This window comes from Chelonoidis abingdonii, chromosome 20 (assembly GCF_003597395.2).
Source record: "Chelonoidis abingdonii isolate Lonesome George chromosome 20, CheloAbing_2.0, whole genome shotgun sequence".
NCBI classification, from domain to species: domain Eukaryota; kingdom Metazoa; phylum Chordata; order Testudines; family Testudinidae; genus Chelonoidis; species Chelonoidis abingdonii.
The window spans coordinates 17,979,250-18,005,754 of NC_133788.1; the positions used below are offsets into that span (position 1 = coordinate 17,979,250).

The window sequence follows — 26,505 nt, forward strand, 5'->3', positions numbered from 1 at the left end:
ATTATGGTTCATGGGTCTCTCTACCAGGTCAGCAAATCATGGACTGGAGACAGGGTCATGAGTATTGAGTCCAGATAGTGTCTGCTCAGGGAGCAGACTGACACCAGTCACATCTGTATGGGTCTGAGGCATGGCCTTGCATACTGCACCACGTAGGTAGATGCTGCCTTGTGACCCAATAGTTTGAGGCATACCCAAGCGGTCATTATTGGATGGATGGTGACCTTGGGAAATCAGCTCTGATGTAGCTTGGAAATGGGCTTCCGGTAGGGAGGCTTTGGCCTGGATTGAACTGAGCACTTCCCTGATGACCTCTATTCTCTGAACCTGGACCAGGATTGACTTTTGCTCGTTTATCAAACAGATCCAGTGCCTGGAAAGCAGCCCATACTGTCCTGATGCTGTGCTGCACCTGAGCCTGCGACTGACTTTGATCAGCCAGTCATCGAGGTACGGGTAGACTTGCATGCCTCGACACCTGCAAAAAATCTGCTACCATCGCCATACAGTTTGGGAAGATCTGTAGGACTGCCGATCGGCCAAAGGGAAGAGCAGTGAATTGATGGAGGCACTGATCCACTACAAACCTGAGAAATCTTTTGCGACCATGGAAGACAGATGTGGAAATAAGCGTTCTTTAAGTCAAGGGCAGCATACCAGTCTCCTGGATCCATAGAGGGAATAATGGAGTCCAAGGAGACCATGTGGGACCTCAGTTTCTTGAGATATTTGTTGAGGTGACGCAGGTCCAGGATGAACTGTAGACCCCCCCCTTGGCCTTTGCAATTAGGAAATTTCGGGAGTAAAACTCCTTCCCTCTCATGTCTCAAGGAACCTCCTCTACAGCCCCCACAGGTAGGTGGGCTGACACCTCCTGGACAAGCAGCAGCTCATGAGAAGGATCCCTAAAGCGAGACCGGGAAGGAGGATGGAAGGGAGGGTTGGATGAAAATTAGAGAGTGTAACTGACTGTTACTGTACTCAGTACCCAACAGTCCAATGTTATATATGACCACACTGGACTGAAGGGTGACAGGCGGTCCAAAACAGAAGAGGAAATGGATCTGGAGTCAAGACTGGTATATCATCCTCGGGTGTATCTTCAAACGGCTTGCCTGGCCCTGCCGGGATATCTATGAGAGCTCAACTGGAAGGCTGAGGGAGGGAGGGTTGGTGTCCCTTATAAAGCTTCCCTGTTCTTTTTTAGGACTCCTGCCGGGGAGGTGCTGCAAATCTGGGAGGCTGCTGGGGCCTAAAGTGTGGCATGCACACACCTAACATGGAATGGAAATGAGCAAGAGACTTGAAGAAAGTTAACTTTAAGGCCTAACAACACTATGCTTAGTTTTTAAACCAAAATACACTCAGTATGTAATACCAAATCTGGGAGGCTGCTGGGGACTAAAGTGCTTCCTTGAAGCTGGAGATGTGTATAGGCACAAGAAGCCTTGAGGCCATGAAGCTCTGAGTTCATCTGTCCAAGAACAGGGAGGTATCCTCAAAGGAGGTCCTGGACGGACTCCTGCACATTGTGAGAGAGGCCTGATGACTGAAGTCGTGAACAGAGACTCCTGGAGACTGCTGATGCCATAGTCCTGGCTGCTGAGCTGGCCACATCCAGAGCTGCAAGTCCTGGCCACAGCCTTGCCCTCCTCTAGGATGGCTGTGAACTCCTCCCTTGTTTCCTGCAGCAGGGAGTCCTTAAATTTGGACAATGAGTCCCAGAGATGCAAATCTTACCTCCCCAGCAGGGCCTGCTGTTTGGTGATACAGAACTGGAGACTGCCCATGGAATAAACCTTACATTCAAACAGGTCCAGGCTATTTTTTGGTGGATAGCACTCAACAATCTGTCTGTCCCACTCATTCACTGCCGACACCGAGGGGCTGCGAGTAAAGGTACTCAAACCCATTGGCTGGAAAATAGTATTTCTTTGCATTCTTTTTGAGGTGGGGGACAGAGAAGGAGGAGTCAGCCACAGTGATCTGACAGGGCCCTCGCTACCTTGTTAACAGGCAAGGCCACCATGGAAGAACCAGCTGCAGCCAGGACGTCTATTAGGCTGTGTGCTGACTCCTTAAATTCAACTTCCAGGCCTAAGTTCACAGCGACCCTTTTCAAGAGTTGCTACAGCAAGACGGGTTGGTCCAACAGCTGACATGGGTGGTAAGAAGGAACTGAGAGGGCACGGGGCTGATGACACCCTTTATACCAGCAGGCAACTCCAGAGGGTACTAGAGCCAGCCCAATGGATACCACTGAAAGAAAAATCTCTGGCAATTGTGCATGTGGCATGCACACACCTAACATGGAATGGAAATGAGCAAGAGACTTGAAGAAAGTTAACTTTAAGGCCTAACAAAACTATGGTTAGTTTTTAAACCAAAATACACTCAGTATGTAATAAGTGCACATTTTTTATGATCTGGGATTGTTTTCTCATCACTCTGGTAGTAAAGTGCACTAAGGACCCTATCCCTCAAGATATGGGAACTGAGGGTACTCAGCAGCTGGCATAGTAAAGAAAGACAGATGCGTAGAACAGGAAAGCACAACAGGCAACTCTACCATTTTTAGAATTCAGCTGTTCACGCATGCAAGGCTGACCAATTCCTACTAACACCTTATTCTCCACAAGCAACATATACCATTGTGCTACCTCCAATTTCCTTTCCCTAAAATTCATCTCTGTTATGAGTCTGTAACCCCTTCCTAAGTAACTCCCTATTGTATAGTCAGAACTGACATTCTATCAAGTTAATTTTTTTTTTTACTGTAAAAATATCTAGGGTTTATAGAAATTAAATACAATATTTAAGTGATTCTGTAACAAGCTACCTCAATAACAACAAAAAAAAGCACCAAATTTCATCTTTAGAACTTTGGCTTCAAAATACACAATTCCAGTAAGGTAGAATAAATGAGTTACTTGATGAAGAGTTAAAAAAATGTTAATTCCAAAACTACAAGGTATCACCTCATAAGCTAGACATGTGGTTCATTAGGGTGAGGAGTCAAAGACGAACATAAGTTTCAAATTTAATGTTGTTCAATTCAGACAGACAATCATAAGAGAGTCAGCTTCCAATATAGAAAATGGGAAATGCATATCTATATTCCACTGCAGTCCATGAAATGTAACCAGAGAAGTAAAACCAGTGGACAACCTGGAATAAGAGGATTTGTTTCAAACAAAACCAAAAATCTTTGTGGATGTTAAACCACAAAATTAAAAAAAAGATGATTTGACAGAAGAGACCCACGATTTATTTGCTTAAAACAATCACTTCAAAGCTTAGTTTAAAAGCAAATACCTTCGTTTAATGTAGGTTTATCTTTTCCCTTTTAAAACATTAATAAAAACTTTGTGTTGCACAAAAATTAAGCTCTCTGGAAAGAGCAAGAACATCACACCCAAACCTCTCAGATTGTTTCCGGAGCACATTGTGAAAGCATTTTGCATCCTGGGTAGAAGCATGCAAAATGGCCGCACCTAATGCCTAGAAGAAAAACAGGATGTTCTGCATGCCTGCTGTATGGCAACAACCTAAATGTCCTTCCAGCTCAGAGGTGTTTCATAGTAGAGTGGGTTTCTCTCTTCCAGGATGAGAGATTTAGGTGTGCCTGTAAGTACAAGTTACTTTCCCTGTAATCTGCAAGTGAAAATTCTAGGCACGTTTCCTTGTCTTTGTCCTCCGTATCTCCGGAGTATATACACAAACATACAAAAGAAGGTGATTCTAGTTATGAATCAAGAGACAAAAAAATAGGTAAACCACATGTTTTAAGACTACTATAGCTGCAAGTAGTCTTCTGAGTTTCCCTAGAATACTCAACTGTGATGGAACAAAGAATTCAGATCTGGGGCATTCTAAAGAATGACATTATTGGATTGTCAGGCAGCTAACTCACCAAGACACAGGTCTAACATTATTAGAGATCAAACAGACAAGGAGAATCTGTTAGGAAGAGAGAAGACACAGCTGAGGGAAGGTGCATTTTTCTTACAGGTTTAAATGTGCTGGTGTATTCAGAAGAGGTCTCAGAAAGTGTCCTGTAAGGAGTGGAGTATTAAATTTTTCTGTTTCTTGTAGCTTCAAAACCCAAAAGTAAATGTTTGAGAGAAAAACAGGTTAGAAGAAAGGGGCTACCCTGTGTGAGACAGTTGTGAGCCAGTGTAGAAAATTGAAGAATAACATCAATTTCTCTGTATCGGGGGTAGCCGTGTTAGTCTGTATCCACAAAACCAACAAGGAGTTCAGTGGCACCTTAAAGACTAACAGATTTATTTGGGAATAAGCTTTCATGGGAAAAAACCTCACTTCTTTTCTGATTATTATTTAGATAACGTGAAAGACAAGTTTGTGCTTTCTATGAACATTTTTCTGCATGTATGTTGACCCTAGTTTTCTTCGATTGCTAGAAGTCATGCAAACACTATTTACTTAAGGAACTAAAAACAGCATATAGATTAGTTCCTTTTCTTTTAACCTACCCTTATTTAGAAATAAGGAACTATATAAGGATATATAAGCCAGCCAGTTTTGATGCATGATCTAATGGGTGGCTGGTAACACTTGACAATTACATAAGAAAGGATCAGGGAGTTAACACAATGTCTAAACATCTACCATCTACGAGTAGGTAATGGCAGCATAAACAGGCTTATTGAGGCATCTGCAACATTTATGTTAATTAGGAACTATTGGGTAAATTGACTGACAAGATACAAAAATTAAGGAAACTTAAAATGGTTTGTGTTTCATTAAAAAAACATGTCTGGCATACTTGGTTTCTTCAAAGTTATCTTAATTGCTTGTGCCAATTTAACCTTGGAAAATGAATACCAACTACTGTTTTATCTCCATTTTTGTCAAGCAGTGCTTTGAACAGCAAGGTCATTGAAAAGATTGCTTTCAAACTGTCATCTTTAAAAGGATTACTAAAAAAATGAATATGAAATCTGCTACACAGGTAACACCAGCCAGACAGGTCCATTGTATAGATTAGACTTAGACACATTATATATTTTAGAAACCAAAAATAAGACAAAGTAGAACATTCTTCATTTACAAAATAACCACGCTTTGTAGAATTCTCCATCAATTTCACTTATATAAAACTGAAGGATTATTGATTACAATACAATACAATACAATACAATACAATACAATACATGTAGTCTGAACGGGTCAGTGATCAGACTGTTCAAAATTCTTCAATTAACTTCTGTGCATATAACCTTATAAATCCAACTGCAATGAACAGGATATATTCCTTATTATATATTTTACTTTATGTTGTAATCTCATGATTTTTTTAATTTACTTTTTTAAACTTAATGCCTCCCTTGTCCTAATTTTTTTTTTTTTAACTGAGTGCCCAATTTAAAAACCACTTTTTACAACTGTTAAGCATTTATCCTCTGAAGACACGGCCTCCCTTCAAGGAATCTGAAGTAAAGCACCCAAAAACTGGGCATCAAAATCACTAGTAACCTCTGAAGATGCAGGCCTCAATATTTGTAGTCCTCTATCATTAATTCTGAGTTATCTACTTTTTGTGGTTTTAATCCTTAGCACTGTTTCATATCCACGATTTATTCTGTGCAACTTACAATACAGCATCATTGTATTGTTTCTTATAATTGAAAATAATGAACACAGTAAAAAATTTTGCACATGTACAACATCTGAAATATCAGTATCTCCTAAATAACTGTCAGATGGCTAAAGAGTTTTACATCCTGGTTCTCCAAATACAAAATACTATCATTCAGGTCAATAGGAATCTTTCCATTGACTTTAATGGGTGTTGAATCAGGCCTTAAAAGAGTTGCGCTACCAAATTAACAATGTTGTTAATGATGAAACAGACAGGAATTTATTTTCTGTATACAAGGAACACACAATATAGCAACAGCCTTGAATGAAAATATAGATGCAAAATTTCTGGGCACAGCAAATATACAACACGCTGTATATTTTTTAACTTTTTTGTGTTAAGTATACACTTCAGAAACGTTTGGTGATTCTAGCCTAATACGCCAAGATACACATTTATTACACACAGATTTAATACAATAGGTTGGTAGCCTAGGTCAAATAGCATGTATATATATTTTTTCAAGTATGAGACATTTATATCTGGGTGGAGACACCACTAGACTAAATCCTGTACAAATATATAATAAATGGTAGTACCTGCCCCAAAGAGCTTTTGGTATCAGAGTCCCAAAGTGTGTGTTCTCAGTTCATTATGTTAGATACTAACCTAAACTACTAACGTCATCTAAATTCTTAGATGAGGAATACATTTAAAGCATGGTAAGGATAAAAAAGGATAGTCATTGTTTTTGCACAAAGTGATAGTACATTGATAGTTTAAGATAAAAGAATTTGGAGCAATAATGTTTTTTATTTCTTTGGCTAATTTAAAAATGAACATGTTTTAGACCTGTAAAATAGTTTAAAGAGCAAGTTACTTTTTAACAGCAGTTCAACAACTACAATCAGAGCCATGTTAAAAATGTCAGGTCTGCATCAATTTACAGCCTTCACAGAGTATGAACTACTCAGAGCTGATATGAGCTTAATAAGTCAAGGCCCTTGCCACCCTTTATCTGTTTTTCAAAATATGAAATTTCTCGTACTTACAGTAGTAATACAATCATTTCTTTGCAATACATATAATTAGAAAAAAGATTAACAGAATATTTTCTGCGGAAATATGGTACCTGTGGAGCTGTCAATCTACTACAGACAGTGAAATAGTCTGAAACTTATTCACACTAATGCACAGAAAAAAACTAAGACCATATTAATATAGTTTTGTATCTGTTTCTTAAATATTGTATACAAGTACACTAATGTTACAAGTATTTCAACACATCTCTAAAAATCAATAATTTTTACCCACCTAAAGGTACAATTCTCTCTGGTTCACAACAATAGAAGCATACCATATTCCCAACATTTTAACTAATGCTCATCTTGTGTTACTGTTCACCATAATATTCTTCAAGTAAAACCCAGCTCTCATTCACATAAACAGCTCTTCAGCTCCAAATAGCTGGGCTGCTACCCAAACAGCGGATGACTGAACAAAAGTATTTTTGTACAAACGCAGTTGTTTGTCACTTTCAAATTAACAGAAGATTCTAGGGCCTCCGGCAGAGAGAGCGGCTTAAAGTGACATACAATGACCCAGCAGCTAAGAGGATAACAAGGTGGCGAGATGAAGATTAAACCACGTTAGGGTTTTTTCAGGTTGGCCTAAAGCTTGCTAAAATATCCTTTCCTTTTCATTATCAAGCAAAACAAGATGTAGATGCAAGGGAATATATTTCCTGTTTTATTCACGTTCTTACACTGTGCCAGTCATCTTAATATCTAAGCACCTATGCTGTAGATGCAAGTGCATATCAATGTTAAGAGGAACAGAAATGCTCTAACTTCATGACAAACATGTGCTGGCTAAGAATTTCAGGCATATGGCTAAATTCACAATGCTGGTTCACACCAGAGTATGGTTGTTTTCACATTTACAGAGATACTGCTGTTACAAATGTGGTTATAATGATCAAAGAATAGTGTATATAAGTCTAGTTTCAGACAGCCTTTTACTGAGGGTGAAGCTGATAGATCATCTCATTTTCCTTTCCTGTTACAGGTCCATATTCTAATATATCTTTGCATAAAAGAGTACAGGATTTTAAACCCACTCTTTCCAGAAAGAGTGCCTTTCACCAAACATTGCTTCAAATATATGCTCTCTTTTACCACCCATTTGTGTTTCAGTCATAGGGTTAGCTCTGTGGTTCATCTAAGGCTTCTCCTGTACATGAGTTAAATTAACCCAATTTTGGGCAGACAGGATTGCTGAGACATTTCACAGAGTCAAGAGAGGATCTCTAATCATTCACTAGAAACCAGTGACTTTCAACATCTGACTCACCTGCTCTTATTTGTTCAGATATCACATGCAGCAGTACATGTAAAAATGACTCTCTAAATCAGGAGAGTTGCTGTACATTCTACATTTGAATTTCAGTCAACCAAACATTTTTGCTTATGCATAGTGACAATGGTCCAGTGGTGTGCAACACTTCACTTGAACTAAAGAACATGTTCTAGCGTATTGCTGAAGAGAGATGGGATTATTCGTGAGTTTAAATTTAGGCACATGCATAAATGCATTACTGAACCAAGGACTATATAACTAAGCTGACTGGATTACCTCAAAATTTCTTCCTGCTCTTGAGTCAATATATTTATGTATAAATATTCCGAACATACTGAAGTCTCATCAATCATGTACTGTCAACCCATACCAAACAAACAATAACCACACCTTACATTTAGAGACATCTTGAAAACACCCCCAAACTGACTTAAAAAGATCTAAGTGCATTTACAGGGATAACTCATCCTCTAAAAAAGAGTAATCATTGCCATTCTGCCTAGCCACAGTAAATCAGAAGCACCTAGTGCACTTGTAGGTGCTACAAAACAAACAAACAAAAAAAGTAAAGAAACAAGAAGAGGAGGAAAAGTAGAAAACAATTTATTTAACTGTAACTAAAGGAGGAATTTTAGGCATCCATAATCCTTGTACAAACACAGAGGGCTAAAACACTAGAGTGAAAAGCAAAGTGGTATTAAATGGCATACTGTTATATTAATGCATCTGATGAAGTGGGTATTCACCCATGAAAGCTTATGCTCCAATACTTCTGTTAGGCTATAAGGTGCCACAGGACTCCTGGTCACTTTTTACAGATCCAGACTAACATGGCTACCCCTCCGATACTTGTTATATTAACAGTGAGTTGACCAGTATGTAAACGTTAGAACTTCAGTGATAAGGCCCTATACTGAGAACAGCTAATGAAAGTTTCGCTTTAGACCAAGCGGTTGGTGCCTACGCTTTTGGAGCAGGAGGATCTCTGTTCTAACCCTGCTGCCTGAGTAAAGGTTGAACAGTCTAGGTGTGTCCCCTAGTAAAGTCTCATGTGGCTAAGAATGCTGTTAGTGAAATACTGTATTTGGTTGCTGGAGTGCCATATAATGTTAGAAACTTCATTTGCAATGATTAATTATTTGCAATGATTTGAGGGGTATTACATTCTCTTCCCACCGAGCACTTGGCCAGCATTACAAACTCTGAATCTTCTTCTGTTTTGGAGTGCAGAATAAGTTATTATATACTTCCTGATTCTTAACACTGCTTTGTAGACTTTGGAATGTAAGCAGCTTTTTAAATATAAAACCATACATTATTAAAGAGAGATACGCAATAACGTTAAACAAAGAAATGCCAATTAAGAGACCTGTTCACACTGCACTTAAGCTCCACTCCTGATTTATGGTCTCACTGAAACTCCTTGACAGGATTATAGCCTTCCTTATATGCTTATTACTCTTACATTCAGTATTCAATAAAATCATGTTAAAAATCAAGAGTTATGGAATTCACAGTCTTATACTCCGCAACTGAGAGACATTTAAAGTTTGTTCACTAGGAGAGTTACATTCCTCAAACCACTGTAAGACAAATAATATTTCCCTCTCACACACACACGGCTAGAAGTTTCTCTCCTTTTCATCCCAAAACATCTTTTAAACCCTATAAAATTAAATCAAAAAATTACTCTGGTAGCTTTTGACAGAAATAACTACCATTGTAGAATATTTATGATTTAGGTGAAATGGAACAAAATTTGATTAAAAATGGCAAGTGTGTGCAACTTACCGTGACTTCAAAATTTCATTTATAATTGTGCTGAGAAATGTAATTAAACTCATCTGCATTCAAACATAAATGTTATTTACAAGTGAAAAATTATAATTCTTTTTATGTTTCCTTGATATTGTGGCTCATTAAACAAATCTAAATGGAGTCACTGATGCTTTATAATAAAACATTTGCTGTGTGTCTCTAAATCAATGTTAATAACTTCCACTATTTTTATCACAGCAATTTTTCATGTCCGTGCCACATTATTCAGGAAGTTTAATGGAAAATAAGAGGGGAGAACGGTTGGAGCCTGTTTAAACTATGTAGCTGCAAAGGGCATCCTATGAAATAACAGCTGGGTGTTCGCATCCAGGAAATAAACTAGTAAACCTTGGTTACAAAGTTTCACTGATTACAGTAAAACAAAATTGAAAATAAGCAACTTTGCATTATACTTGGCTAACAGTATTTACTTTTGTTTTTTAACTATCTTTTCAGTGACTTGTTCTCTCAAAAGGCAAATATCCAAGCAAAAAGCACCAAAGACAGTCTTCACTCACAGGAAAAAAAAAAAAACTCTCACAGCAGCACTCATTTTATGAGGGCAACTGAATTAAGAACACATGGTTAAAATAATCTCTACTAAAGAATAATGAAGTTGGGTTACACTCTGTGCATATCAGAACATAAAAAATATCCATGCTCTGATACAATCATCTCCAAACTAGTCAACCCTTTTATATTTTCATTGCTGCTGAATTTGTATTGTGTAAATCACACAATGACATTTCTTTTTGACCTTTGGGACCACTAGGGAAATCATCAACAGCATCATAGAAAAGAAATAGTGCACAATAGTCAGCGGAAGGCAGAAGAGTTTACCATTTTCTGGTTGTCATCAGCATGTTCTAGTCAATTTTCCACATTCCAATATTTGATGCAATATTTACAGTCCAGGCACATTTTCTCATCCTCATCTGCTATACTTAATAGGTAAATAATTGACAAAATTTGTATTTCAGTTTTATCCTGAAACTGCAACCTATTCTTAGTAATTCTGTGGGTTTACTAGATTAAATTAACTACAGGTTAACTTCTTTGCTACACAGCTGTGTATTCCATAGTTTTGAGTCAATTTTATATAGTCAAAGCCATACATAGGATTTTAAGCCACAAGATTCATTGCTCAAATCCTACATGTGGCTGAATATTTAAGAAAGCATCACCTAATGTACTTTTTAATACATGTTTTTGGGAGGTTTTTTTTTTTTGTTTCTTTTAATCCTAACAAATGAAATACAATTTCTTATGAGGTTATATTGCTGAGCAAATGGCCCATCAAAAATTGGACATCAAAGAACTGGCAATACTTCCAACTATCTAGAACAGGGGTAGGCAACCTATGGCACATGTGCCGAAGGCCGCACGCAAGCTGATTTTCAGTGGCGCACTCACTGCCCAGGTCCTGGCCGCCAGCCCAGGGGACTCTGCATTTTAATTTAATTTTAAATGAAGCTTCTTAAACATTTTTGAAACATTATTTACCTTACATACAACAATACTTTAGTTATATATTATAGACTTATAGGAAGAGACCTTCTAAAAATGTTAAAATGTATGACTGGCACGCAAAACCTTAAATTAGAGTGAATAAATGAAGACTAGGCACACTACTTCTGAAAGGTTGCTGACCTCTGATCTAGAAACTATTAGTTGGGTGAGTTGTGAGAGAAATGGTTCAGTTTCATGATACTACCTGCTTCCTGCTGAAACACCCAGTAAAGGTTCTAAATTTCACAACAAATAAATATTTGATGATGCTTCAAAATTCTGCTACCTTTACCAGTGAAACTTGTAGCTACAACTAACAGCACAAGCTGGTATAGTCAACAAAGCTTGAAAATTCCTAAAGAAAACTGAAGTCAAGGCTCAAATTTCTCCTGGGATAACAGACGAGCATTGCAGAAAGTAATATAAAAAAATCTTTGGCAGTTAAACAAACAGATTAAAATTTTACCAATGTTAATTCTTCTGTTTTTAATAGGCAGACAACAAGCTGGTTTGAAGGTTAACACTTTCAGTGAAGACAATTACTGTGCCAAAGCACAATTAATTAAATCTAGCCAAAAAAGGCAACATTTTTGAGAAGGGGGGAGGTTTTTTTTGTTTTGGTTTGTTTTTTTTGCTGGGGCGGGGGGGGGAGGGAGCAATATCTGCAAAGGTGGAACTGGTAAGCCGGAATTGAGATTGTATAGCTGAACACCTAAGACATCTGAAAGGTATCACTTGAATGTGAAGAGACAATAACCATTAAATGGAAAAACAGAGACTATTGCACTTCCTCCAGAAGTACAACCAACCAAACTAGACATTACCATGTTGAAATGCTAATATAACCTCACTCTAGTATGATAAACCTTCACAATCAAAGGAGTTCAACAGCCTATAAATAGAGAAATACTTGTGACACATGGATTTGATAGAGGCCAGCAAAGTAATTGTTAAAAGTTGTGATTTTGATAGACAATGGTGAGCATGCACATACACACATACACAGTCAAAAGAACTTTAGTACAACCAAATGCAAGGTGAGCTTATCTAGACAAACTTTTTAAAGAGTCAGCCTACTTATGCTACGTATTCTATTAATTTGACTTAGTCTGCTCTTTTCTCTCTCTACTGTTCATCTTTTTAGTTACAGTATTTGTGTATTAAAGTTTTTTTGAGGAATTTCACATAGTTATCAGAAAAGTGAAAATTATTCAGCTTCAGTGATAAGGAAATGAAGGGAGCCTAAAACAAGGAATCTGGGGGAATGGTATAGAGCCAGTCCTACTTGGGGCCCTGGTTAAAGGGCATACACTAAGGAAATCTCCTCTATTAAGTTTCTTGTGCAGGGCTGCAGTCCAAAAAACACAAGGGAAACAGTTGGAAGCCAAAAGGCAAAAACTAAGCTGGAGGGGGTGAAATATCTAAAACTGATAACGTGGGAACATCATTAAATAAATTGCATTTAATATAAAAATAAATAAAAGGGGTACTTTACTGGTTTATTATACTTTTTTTTTATATTTAACTAAAAATCTCTATGCACAATTAAAGCAGCTGCAGAAAAAAGGGTTACCTACTTGTAACTGTTGTTCTTTGAGATGTGATGCAGGTGTGTGAGACAAGGAAAGCAGTTTTCTGACATAAAGAGGAGAAAGAAGAAGCTAGTAGAGGCTCAAAAGGAAGCCCCATACGAGCTGCGAAGACAGTATTAAGGTTCCACAAAGGAACCAGCTCTTTAACCAGCAGGTGGAAACAAGTGATTCCTTTCATGTACCTCACTGCCACAGGATTTGAAACACTGACTTCCTATGAATGGGAAGGTAGCAGTCATACTCCTCAGGAGGTCCTGATACATTTTAAAGTCCTCAGGCACCAAGGGAGAGGAAGTTTTCTGCACAGCAGAGCTGTCCACGGAGATGAGGAGGCGGTTTGTTGCACCAGCAATAGGTCCTGTTCTTGCACCACAGGATGTGGTTGGAAAAGCCCTGGAGGTTCCTGGGGGAATGGATTTAGTGGTCACTTGCAGCTGAGATGGTTTGGGAGTGGAAGCCACCATCCTGACCGGTAATCTTGCTCTGGAACAGGTCAAGGAATGGGACTTCAGGAACCAAGGAGCATCACAAGGATTCCAAGGAGGCCACTGGGCATACGGATAAGGCATTGGGGGACAACAGATACCTGGCCGAGAGCCCTTGTCCTGACTGTAGGACAGATGCCTATACTTAATACTAGTGGGATCGAGGGCAATCTCTGGTACCCATTTGATGACGAAGGGAAAGATGACCCCAATACGGATCTTGAAGAATCCCAGAGGCTCCCTAGTGACAATATGGGAGCCAACCCCAATGGGGCAAACAGACTTTTCTGAAGCCCAATGCAGGGAAGGCACTGGTGCTGAAGAGGAATGGGGGCTTGGCACTGGCAGTACCAAATGAGATACGCTCCTACTCAGTACTGGGAAAGGCGCTAGTACTGAGACTAAGGGGAGTACCAAACTAGATGAAGGGATCTGCCGCCAAGATAACAAAGGTGCCAAAGGATGCACCAATGTAGAGGGGGCTAGACTTCACCTCAACTCCACCATTTCAGGCCCAAATAGTGCCAGCTATGGTGCTGACAATCCCTGTAGCTCTGCGATGCAGCCAGAAGGTGCCAAGGGCACAACGGAGGGTGAGTCAGTAGAAGCTATGGTACCAGTGAACTCTGGAACCAGTGGAGTTTAGTACTGAGATGCAACACAGGTCTAATGCTGCCCGATATGCTGTCAGCACTGAGACAGCCAGTGCTGTTACCGATGACTTCAGCAACAGACTCAACAGATGCCCTATGGCTGGAACCAGACTTGAGTGGTACAGGGGAGCAGTTAGATGGACATCCTCCATTCCATGTGCCAGAGAAAGTATGGTGCCAGTCAGCACTCCTCTTAGAAAATGAATAGGAGCCTCCCTGAGCCCTGGAATAGTCCTAATTCATTTTATCTGACCTCTTCCTCACTGTTCCAGAAGAGAGAATGACCCTTCTTCCTCCTGGGGGAAAATTCCAGAGCCTAAGCATGGAGGGACATCACTTGCCAGATCCAAAGGTGACTGCCAATCAGACGAGTGCCTCGATGCCAAAGCAGGCCTCATCACCTGCTCCAGCAAGTGCTGCTTCAGCAGCAAGTCCCTCATCACCTGAGTTCTCTTTGTGAATGACCAGCAGATGGACTACCACTCTCTGACGTGTTCTTCGCTGAGATACAGCAAGCACCACGTGTGGGGATCACTGTTAGGGCTGGCCACCCTACATGACAGACAAACTTAAACACTGTTGAGGGCATCACACAAGACAGCCAACTACTCTAATACTATACTAAATAAGAAAACTTAATCTAAGGTGCTCCTAACAATTACACACAAAGAAACATTTCTCAGAAACAGAGACTGAAAGCTGTGACTCTAGCCACGGTGAGAAGGAACTAAGGAGCATGGACTGGCACCACCCTTTTGTGGCAGGGAAGGGGCAAGGGCCACAGTGCACAAGCGCCATCCCAGCAAATACTCATAAGCAGAATTCTCCATCTCCAGTGTCCTGGGCACGCACACAGCTCAGTACAGTACAAAGCTGTATCTACTTGAGAAAGGACTCTAGTTTACTACTCTGGTGATACAGAATCCAAGACCCTTACTGCAGGATTTAGTTCCAGCTTCCTCAGACTACATAGGGCATTGGTTACAATTCAAGCAGCCATACATTCTACTGGAAGAAGTGCAAGTGCCAGAGTTCGCAAATCTGGTGGCTGGTATTTAGTTTAAGGGAAGTGAATCTAACTTGGATTTTTAAAGAGCCTGTGACTGGGTTGACTTCTCACCTCATAAATTGCCAAAGGGGCTACCTTTCACACATTTTCTTAATACAGTTTATAATCTCCACCAGCACATTCCATGTTGCTCATAATTTTCACAAGACCTAGTAAAAATAAACTACTTGGCTTCTTCAAGATGCAAGGATATATACACAAAAACAGTATGACCAGCTTCATTCCATTTTATTTTTTTAACAGGGAACACTGATCCTGAAGAACCCATAAAATTACTTATGCCCTCACACCACCATAGTATCTGAACACCTCACAAACACTAACATATCCAATGAATAGCCTTTGATATAGAACAAGTATGATCCTCACAGCCCCTCCCCTACCTTGGTCTGCAGCATGTCCTGAAAGTGAAATCATCTGGGCAATGTCAAAGTCCGAATCGGTGTTTGGGTGGGGAATATTGAGAAGTTTAGAAATGAAATTTTCTTTGGATATGGGGGGTGGAGGATATTAGATTTTGATTTGATTCGGCAAGGGAGTACGATTCAATGGACAGGGCACTGGATTGGGACTCGAGATCTATTCAGCTCTACCACTGCTGACAAGCCATGTGACCTTAGCTAAGTCATTTCTCCTATGTGCCTCTGTTTCCTCTTCCACCCTTTGTGTATCTTTCCTGTTCAGACTATAAAATCTTGGCAGCTTCTGGAACCCCAATCTCAGTTGAGATCTCTAGTCATTAACACAATGTAAATGTTTGTATTATATGCTGGTGCCTTGCAGTTGTATGCATTTGAGGAGAAAACATGCCATTGGATAATCATTAACAATCAAAGATATGTACTGTATTTTCAACTGATGCCAAGGACACCTAGAACTCAGAATAGGAGCTTTTAGGCAAGTTATTTAAATCTAAGTAAACAAACTATATATACTTTTATAGCTGAGATACTGAGGCACAGAGATGAAATAACTTGCTCAAGGTCATACACGAAGTCTGTGGTAGAACAGCAAAATGAACCAGATGTGGTTAAGATATTCGGGAGCAGCCTGACCAAATATTATCCTTCCTATCCTAAATGATACTTAAGTCCTTTGAAAACTTTACACAAGGATTATTTATCTACCACTTAAATGTTGCTCCAGAGGTAGCTGTAATACATGCAGTTTTTAAAAGCAGACGAATAAATTCAATTGAAACTACATCATGCTTACCCAAAATTTCTCTTAAATGAATCAGGCTCTGAAAAATAGCACCTCATATCATCAAAATGGCCCTATTACTACTTCAGGATGGACTCAGAAAAAGAGTTCCATCTACATTTCTTTGGAGATCTTTCCTATATGCAAGTGCAGACCGGGTTTCACTCTGTTTAGTTTATATCTAGGGCTATAAATAAAGCTGAAACATTATTCATGCACCAAGAAATGCAAACATTAAGAGATACCAGTGACATTTATGAAATACTGTTTATAAATCTGTGCTGATATTTGTGATTCTTGGTGCACAAAAGAGGGAATCAAATTAATAAGACGTTTTGCTTAAGTTCATTAGAAAAAGGAAGATACATGGAAAATATATTTTCCATTCGGCACATTACAACATTTAAAAATCATACTTAGTTGACATCCATTAAAACAAGTCTTGTGACCTCAGTACTGCTTCCCCCAAAAAACAATTTTTTTTTTTTTAGCGTGGGCAACAAATAACATTCCTCAACAGTAGAACTGTATGTAGCTTCACTTAACGGAGCAGTAGCGATTTGTTGAATGACCACAGAAAGAGGCAAAAGTTAAGTTTTATGAACTCAGATTAGCGAAGGCCAGCTCTGTAAGAAAGATACCCATTTACACAGCAAAAAAATGCCAATTACTTACAGTGTGTGACTCCGGCCAGAGTCTGATAGAAGGTAGGGGTGTCGCTATCATCAGTGAGTGTAACATACACTCCTCCAGATAGCAGCCAACGAGAGAACGTGAAAGCATCTTTGTTCTGCAATAACCAATTCTTAAACTTTTCATAGTTTACCTTTTCACCCTACAATAAAAGGAAAGAAAACTGAATAAGTCATTCTCTTCTCCTGGAACAATCGTAAACATGAAATATCAAGCTGTATGAATGAGAGCGTGTGGCAACCTCCTCTAAAAACAAGTGTTGAAACAATGTTCATGAGATGTCAATTCTTCCATGTTGCCCTGAAATCTATCACTAGACTGAGAAGAAAGAGTCCTGGGTTCCATTCAGCTCTGCTACTGACTCAGTGTGACCTTGGTAAAGTCACTTAAACATGTTTCTCTCAGTGAAATAAGGATAATACTTTCCTACCACTCACAAGGTTGTTTTTTTTTTAAATCAAATTTAATGTATTTTTATGGTAGCTGATAATACCCTGAGCACCCCAGATAATAGATTCTATAGAGCACAAAATATGTCCTGTTACATCCATGCAGTGAAAGTGTCTGAATCCCTTTTTTAGAAGACAACTGACAAATACTAATAGGACTACTGAAGTTTATGGGTGTGACTATAACCATCACATTTGATTATGCAACATCTGTTGACCCCACTGATTCCAAAATATTTTGCAATATATGTAAAAATCAAAGATCAATATACAAGTTACACCCAATGAAGATTTCATCCATAACTGAAGTGCAACCCCATTAGAGTGAAACACAGCAGCTGGGTAATATAAAGTATCAACACTATAAATAGTGTAGGGAACAAAATGAAGAAAAATACTGCCATTGAAATGGCAAGGAAGACTGAAGTAGGCAGAATGTCACTGTTCAAGCTGGAATCTGGTTAGGACCCCCTAGGATGACACCCCTATTTTGCAAGAGTTCCTTGGAAACTTTAATGACCACAAGCAGGCCAGATCTGAAAGGCTAAAAATATTAAAAACTAAAAACATACCTAAATGGTTTCTCTGCTATTCTGATAAAGTCAACTATTTTAAACTTGTTCACTACTAAAAATAGTTTATTATAAGAAAGAGTGAGAAAGGAGATCTAGCTGTAAACAGTTTCTGCGGGCTGCACACTATCAGTAACATTTTTAAGCGGGTACATTTGTGTCCGTTATGACTCTTAGTAAGCTTTGCGGCATATAAATTCTAAACATGCTGCTGCTTAAATCACATCTGTTTATTATGGACTGCCACTCACACACACAGGGTGTTTATTACCAAAATCTCATCTGTCAATCCAGGACCTTCATGAGTGTATACTTTATTTTTATATATATATTTACAGCACTGGCAAGAGTATCTGCCAAGGAAGACAATGTTACCAGGTGAGTTTTAGGATTGTTAAGACTCAAAGTTTAAAGGACAAATACATCTTCTATTCCAACTTCCCGCACATCACAGGACATTAAATTGAGCCCAATAACTTGTATTTAACTGAAGCATATCTTCCAGAAAGGCAACCGGTTTTGATCTGAAGACATGGAGACTGCAAATCCACCACTTCCTTTGATAGTTTGTCCCAATGGTTAATAACCCTCATTGTTAAAAATGTATGCCTAATTTCTGATACACGTTTCTCTGGTTTAAAATTCCAGCCACTGGTTCTTGTTATATCTTTCTCTGATAGATTTCAGAGTTCTTTAGTACCTGGTATTTTCTCCGCATAAAGGTAATACAATGTAGTCAAGACACTTCTCAATCTTTTCTGATGAACTAATCAGATATAGCTTTTTGTGTCTTTCAGTGTAATACATTTTCTCAAGCCCTCACATCATTTTTGGGATCCTTTTCTACACCCCTCCTGTATTACACATGCAGTACAAAGTCAATTAAGGTAAAACCAATTAAGGCCACTTAATGCTAAATAAAGAATGTTCAGAGTGGGGTTTAACACAGTTTAAGTAATCCACTCCAAATTCACACCTTTAGTTAATTTGGATTAATTTCCTGGGTGTCCCCATGTAGACATGTTTGCTATGCCATAAACAAATTGAACTGACATGACAAAGGAAGTGAAAAGAAATTTTAGAAACGTGAAAGATCCCTTTAAGAATACCTGCATGATTTTTAAATAAATGCTATTTGAAATTGCTACACACTGTACTATTGTTTCAACACAGAACCGTGTAAAAAAATTCAGGTTTTCCTGTATCCTTTCTGTAGTTCACAGGTAATAAGAAAATATTTCACATTCATTATGTAGATTTCCCTCAGCTATGTTCCAGGAGACTAGCAAAAGAGTCTGGCTGCCTCAATTTTCCCTTTATGTGTAAACAGTTAATTCCCCACTGTGCCTAGAAAAAAAATGCACAAATTGAAACAGAATGAAATGGAAATGAAACAAGACTATATTCCAGAATTAAATATGCCTACTTGAGAGATATGAAGTTAGTTTTTAACACACCTCACTGGATGCAGGACCAAGTTGTATAAGAGTTACATCCTGTTTTCTATTTTATATTTTCCCCTCTCAAACAACAGAACAAATGGAGAAAAGCTTATAAATCCAAATAGTAAAATTGATAGAACTGATATTTTTAAATACTATTTTGTACATTTGAAATTACATATCCTTTCTGAGCTCTCATTTCCACGTTTTTCAATCTATGATAAATCATGTGCAGTAGTTAGTCTATGAAACTCTCTACAACTATTTTTAGCATAACAGGTCCTTTGCTTTTCAAGAGGTTTTATTATATTCAAACTACAGAATTCACCGATTGGCATCGAGAGGGACAAATCAGTATTTCACTTCTGGGCATCAGGTGATCAGTTTTTCCTCACCTCTGCTAGGAAAGGCAGTCACAACAGAGAACATAGATTTAGCACAATGCACGATTTCTCCATGAAGCTTTTTTTAATGGGTTTGTCATTAAATCCTTGGGCATTATGCTGAAAATTTACCCCTAGAAGTCTGAACTTCACCTGCCAAGCTGTATGAACATCACAGTTAAGCATGTAGCTTTATGGATAGTCGGCTAATACAATGTTTTCCTCATAAGTTATTAAAATGGTAGTAAGATTTTTTCCTGAATTTTTAATGGCGCTATAAAACATCATGCCTGTTTGTAAAAAAGAGCAAATTTTTCCCAGTCTTCTCCCCATCCTCACCAGACACACACTGCAAATCCGTATTACAAAAAGCACAGTTTATGATGCAAACACAATACTCTTTGGAAAGTTAACATACTAGTTGGTTATATAGCATAACTTTGTAGAAAACAAAACATGATGGTCTGCTCAAGTGCGTATTTAGAATAAAATACGTGACTATGACTTAGCTCAGAATCAAAGATGGCCAGTTTTTCCATAATATCAATAGAACGATTTGATAGCACTTAATTCAGGAAAACTCTACGAGCTTTCCTAACAGCATTAAAAACAAGAGATAAGGCTATCAACATTCCCTATATAACTCTTTCCCACAGAAGAAATGACGACTGTCTCTTCTTGGTGCTTTACCAAGTGTTAGGTCAGTCAAAAAAAAAACTTCAAAAACAGACTCCAACGTGAAGCTGCAGAACTGGAATTAATTTGCAAACTGAATAAAGGCCTGAATAAAGACTGAGAGCGGCTGGGTCATTACAAAACCTAAACTTAATTTCCCCAATACTAATTTCTCCCTACTGTTACTCACAGCTTCTTGCAAACTGTCTGTAATGGGCCTCTCTTACCACTTCAAAAGTTATTTTTCCTCCCTTGGTATCTTGCTGTTAATGATTTATCTCGTTAGACTGACCTAACACTTGGTAAAGCAACCCCCATCCTTTCATGTATTTATACCTACTCCTCCATTTTTTTCTTCATATATCTGATGAAGCGGATTCTAGCCCACAAAAGCTTATGACCAAATACATTTATTAGTCTCTAAGGTGCCACAAGGACTCCTCGTTTTTTATCCTCAAAAGAGTAAATCCATTTGCCTTACAATGGGAAGGAAGATCCACAGCAGAAACATAAAGCTTTCTTACTATCCAAAGTATAGTACCAAACTGACCTAGTCCGATTAACAGACCAATAAACCCAGTTGAGAGGTTATGATGTCCTTTTTCTATTTCAAAAGAAGATCAATACAAGTCATTTTTGTAAGACTGGAAAACTGTACGAAGTCAGATAGATTCTTCTCCTTCTGAAATATTTTCATAAAGTATCCTGGACACTATTAAATTAATTTTAGCATATACTTCATCATACTCTATAGACGGACAATTTATAAGTAGTGAATACCAGACTGGTCTTTGCAGAGTACATATAATGTGTGGCTTCTGCCAAGAATGAAGAACTTATGAATTAAGTATAAGGTAAACATAATATCATTGCCAGATCAGTTGAGGGACACGCAGTCCACAACTACAGACTCCAAAAGCATTCTCTTTAATAAAGTCAGACAGCCGTAAGACAGTCTTCTCTCATCGGGTAAAATACAAATCAGTTTTCAGTGAAATGTGAAAAGTTGACTAAGCCTCACTAGTCTGAAGTCTTTTGATACTGAACAGATGATAGCAATACAACTAAATTCAAAAAATTGATGACTAAGTTTACCAGACAGAGAAATATAGATTAATATTGTGCTCTACAGATGCGTCTTTTGTGAGAATCTCAGTTTGCTATAGAAAGATTAAGCGTTTCAAACCACTTGAATGGTGGATATATGTTGTACCTATTTTAAATGTTGGGTAAAATGAGGTATAGAAAGGTTAAAAGACTTGCCTAACTAAGGTCATGCAACAAGTCAGTGGCTGAACTGGGAATGACCGCAGCAGTGATAATGCCTAGTTCTCTATTTTAAGGAACATTTAATCTTGATCTAGTAAGACACTGGCTTTCTGTTAGAATTCAGACATTATGCTCTATAAAGTTTCTACACCACAAACGTAAGACTTGCCTGATATTTGTTAGCAGCACACAGGGCTCCCACCAGCAAGCAAAAGATCTTGTGTGACTCAGTAGCTACTTCATTTCCTTGTCTGGATATAGAGGGCAGGAATGAATTTTTCAAGCAATGAAGGAGAAGCAAATACACTTCTACCCCGATATAATGTTGTCCTCGGGAGTCAAAAAAATCTTACCGCATTATAGGTGAAACCGCATTATATCGAACTTGCTTTTATCTGCCGGAGTGTGCAGCCTCGCTCTGCCACCAGAGCGCTGCTTTACTGTGTTATGTTTAAATTCGTGTTATATTGGGTCACGTTATATTGGAGTACAGGTGTACTAAGAAGGTAGGATTTTCATCTGTCTAGGAATATGTCATATTAGCCAGTTAAAGAGAAGAGTACATTTCCCCTCCAAGCAGTCTTGGAAAAATAAAAAGGATTCTATCTCCAGATTCTTCATCAGCAAACTATCTCACTATGTTGACAGAGTTACAGAATTCTTTGCTGGACCTAAACTCTGAGAGCTCAGAATTACATCTTTGGTCAGTAGTTTTTTTCTGGCTGGGTTTTGAATTAATAGTGCTTAGATATATTTGTACTGACCTTTCTAGCAGCATAATTTCACAGAATTTTTTTTTTGTCGAATGCTCAATCTCCCTCATTAGGGCTAAAGTTCAGATACTCTCATCTTCTCTCTGTGGGAAAGTTTAACCTATTTTTCACATGCTCTACCTGGCAAACGATCTCTACTCTCTACCTCACAAAGCCAACAGGAGCTCTGCATGGATGGATCTCAGCTTCTTGAGATGAGGGCAAAATCCATGCACCCATCAGGGCACCTTTTGACCAATAGGAGAAATGCTTAAAAGGTTCTTAAGGGGGCACAAATCGCCACAAGACACGGGTGGAATATAATCAGAGTAATCCACTGCTTCTGTAGAAAACACGATCAGCTGAAACAGGGTAAGGGAGTGGGAAATAGGCAGAGGTCTGACCCATAAACCCAGAACTTAGAGCCTGGGCAACCTCCTAGTTCTAACCCTAACCCTGAACTGACTTCCTAAAAGGATGAAAAGCACTTCAAGAGCATAGTACTACTTTCAGTAAAGGGGTGTGGTAAGAAAAACAGAAATCTAACCAAATGTGCACTGTTGAACTGTTTAAAAAAAAGGAAGAAAGGATTTTTATAATATAACAACTGCTATGGTGAGTGCTGGATGACTTGTTAGCTAAACATCTTCTGCTGTATTGTCTATGCCACTTCTTGAATTAAAAATTCAAAAATGTATTTGGGAAAAAAAAACTAAATTTTAAAATTTTATTTTTTCAAGGTTGCTTTTTCAATTGTTTGCTCATTTCTGCAGGAAGCACAGAAAGGTTTGCAAAGGAAGAAGGCATATCTATCAATGGGACTTAGAAAGCTTTGCAAAGACAACTGAAAACAATTTGCTTTTGGAAAAGCAAGTTTTAACGGACTATGGTGCTTTGAAAAAGCAGAGAGCTTTCCATCAACTCAAACAGAATTATCTGTTTTGATTTACACTGCATCAGAAACAAAAGGCAAAACACAATAAAACCTAATTCTTACATCCGAAAGAAAATGTGTCACTTGATTTTCTCCCACTGATTTTAATGAAAAGAAGTTTAATTTGCTGTATTCTTGAACATAAGGGTTATATGTTTGTATCAAACTGGAGTGTAAAAGGCAACACATTTTAGTGTACTACATTAAAAAGAAACTTTTACAAATTTTAAATGGCTATATCAGTGAGTTCAGTGTTAAGATATGTAATCTAAACATAAAACATATGAGATTTATAAAGGTAATACAGTTACTAACCTACATTAGAATTACCTGCTGCTTATTTCCACCTTCATGTATAAATCTAAAAATACTAGAAATTTCTTTTGCATATAAGCCAAACAAACTCAAACAACCTTTTTTTTCAAAAATGGATTTCACATCACCTCTTGAAAAAACTGGAGAGATGTTACCTAATCCGCTAATTCAATAGTATACCGTACAATAATGCTGGGAATTTAATTTCCTTCTGATGCAAACACAATTTTGGTCTAAAATCAATGTTAGTGATGGTATACGCCACTATTATTTTAAATAATTTTTAAATAAAAATCTTATTTTTCCCCATAATAGTCCAGTGGTCAGCCACCAGATGAAGGTCAATACCTTTCATGCTTTTCAGATGCAATCACTCTGTTTAGGGCAATGAGCATGCTAACTGGACCACTTTCTGACTCAGTAACGCAACAGACTAATCTTTATACTAAAGTCTTGAATTCTCCAATTAACCAACATGGTTGTTCTGAGTACTCTATTTCCTTCTCAGAAACAATCTGAAACCATGCTAAAACCACCAAAACATGTTTAAACAGAAAACACACTTCTAAGTAGAACTTCCTTCAACTTCTTTGTGAGTAAGATTATACCATTGCCCTCAGAAAGAAAATAATCCCTGTACACACTGGACAAGGAAACCCCCGTTAACAACATCTGTGTTTAAACTATAGTTGACAGCATGGTTTTAACCACAAGCATTGATCTTGCAAACACACATATAAAGTTAAGCATGTGTGTAAGTGCTGGACGATCAGGGCCATTGCACAGGCCCTGTCTGCTACTTATACACCTGTCTACTCCTGTCGATGGCAGTTGCATATGTGGATTTACAACTTTTAAAGCTTAGAATATATACTGTATTTAAACAGTTATTTTTGAAAAATGTACATACATGCATGTATATTCCAAAGAAAATAAACTGTCCAATAAAGCAGTAATACTTTCATCTCTTGTAAACTCAATTCACTAAAAATTGCATGACATACCTCGAAGAAACATCTCTTGAGTGAATCTGGGATTTTTCCATCAACAATATGAAGCATCCGCTCCATCTCTTCACGGACAACATAACTCCCAGATTCATTGGAAAAGAGACTGAAAATGTCTAGGTAAGAAGAGAGAGATTAAAACAAATGTAATACAAAAGCTGTGCTGATTTTGCAGTTAAGCTTTCAAAAATTCCGTTTAAACCTGACTCGGAGTGCCAATAACTGTATGGTAATCAAAGCACAAGAGTCTTATTTAGGCTCACTCCACCAAGCTCTGGTATTGCTCAATAAGGAGTTAACAAATATTTCCTTCTGTATATTATTATCTGGTAGCCAAAGGAAAACCAAATACTGTAGAGTCAAACTAAGAGGAAGATAAACTAACAAAACTCATTATGCAGATATTTTAGATTAATTAAAAATTTTCAAAAAAAGAACTAAGACCGTAACACTCTCTCATTCTTCCTTACAGAGTATCCTCAACAGCCTTTCAACAAGACCCAGACACACTTGGGTGTTCACTATGTAATGTCAGATCACTTCACTTTTGTTAAGTGCTATAAACATAAAAATCCTGAATGAATATTGAGATCTGCATAGTTAAAAAAAATTCTTAGTCTTGATTAATTAACTTGTGCTCTGAGTTACATATAAAAATCAAGATCTACATATTACAAACCTCAAGTTACTCTTTGCTTTAGAAAAGCAAGTTCTACATATGTTATGGTCTATGCGCCTTGTTACTCTGATTACACACACTTGTTACTCACATTTTGCTTTCTCTTCATCTCTGCCTCTTGTAAGCAGGACTAATCCCACGATCAGGTTATTGAAATGTAGCCCTTTGGAAGTTCCCCCAAATGAACAGTAGATGACCTAGAAATCATGAAACAAAAACAGTTAAGTTTCATTCTTTAAATTATGGAAGGGAGACAAAGTGTGAGGATGAAAAAAAAAAAAGCAACAAGCTGTGTTTGGGTCCTGGTTTTTGTTTTAGGCTAGTCACCTTCTAAGCTTTTCTGATCCTTGTTATCACATTAGGTTTGCTGTTGTTTCCTATCTCCTATTCTCAATGCCTATGAAAGGGTCTTTCCAAGATATCTTAAATAGTCCAACAGGGAAATAATATCCTCAAGAGTAGATTGAGAACAAGCCATGGGAATAATGGAAGGATTACTGAATACAAACAATTTCTACCCATCTACCCTTCTTTCTTTTCTCTCTCTTTAAACTGAGAGTAAGTTAACTATTTCCCTCATGTACAAGGAGAAAAAAGAAACAATGCAGTCAATAGTCCAGGTTAACTCACTTCACCTTCCCTCTAACTTTACAAAAGAAAAGGAAAACAAGAAGATATAAGCATGAAGTGTTTTCTATAATACACACTTCCAGTTGTACTGTTCTTTAAGCACACCTCCCGAATTAGAATGCTCACTAACTACATGATCTATAGGCATCAGTACCTTACCACTAATAGGAAGAGAAATCTATGTTAGAAATGAAAGCAGTCAGCGTTTAAGTTACACTCTCAAAGAGAAATTACTTTAAATTACATTTCTTCTTATTTGGTTTTCTTACAGATACTGCACTGTGCAACTAACCATAGACTCCGAAGTCTGGCTGATGGGGAAATATTACTGTCACAGACAACAGAACAAATGCTGCTGCGCTGGTCATGGTTTGGCCAGCAGACCATGTTCAGCAGCAACTGCCTTAAGTTTT

The 26,505-nt window shown here is 38.0% G+C and overlaps 1 protein-coding gene across 3 annotated transcripts in view; it reads right to left on the minus strand.

The window, feature by feature from the left end:
• The window catches only part of USP32 (ubiquitin specific peptidase 32), a 107,722-nt gene that overhangs the window by 57,213 nt on the left and 24,004 nt on the right, over positions 1-26,505 (minus strand). For all 3 annotated transcript variants that reach the window (XM_032779330.2, XM_075073948.1, XM_032779329.2), the window contains exons 2-4: positions 25,554-25,659; positions 24,781-24,899; positions 16,968-17,127 (exon numbers count right to left, since the gene is read on the minus strand). In XM_032779330.2, coding sequence (XP_032635221.1) covers positions 16,968-17,127; positions 24,781-24,899; positions 25,554-25,659 — 385 coding nt within the window. The remainder of the gene's footprint in view (positions 1-16,967; positions 17,128-24,780; positions 24,900-25,553; positions 25,660-26,505) is intronic.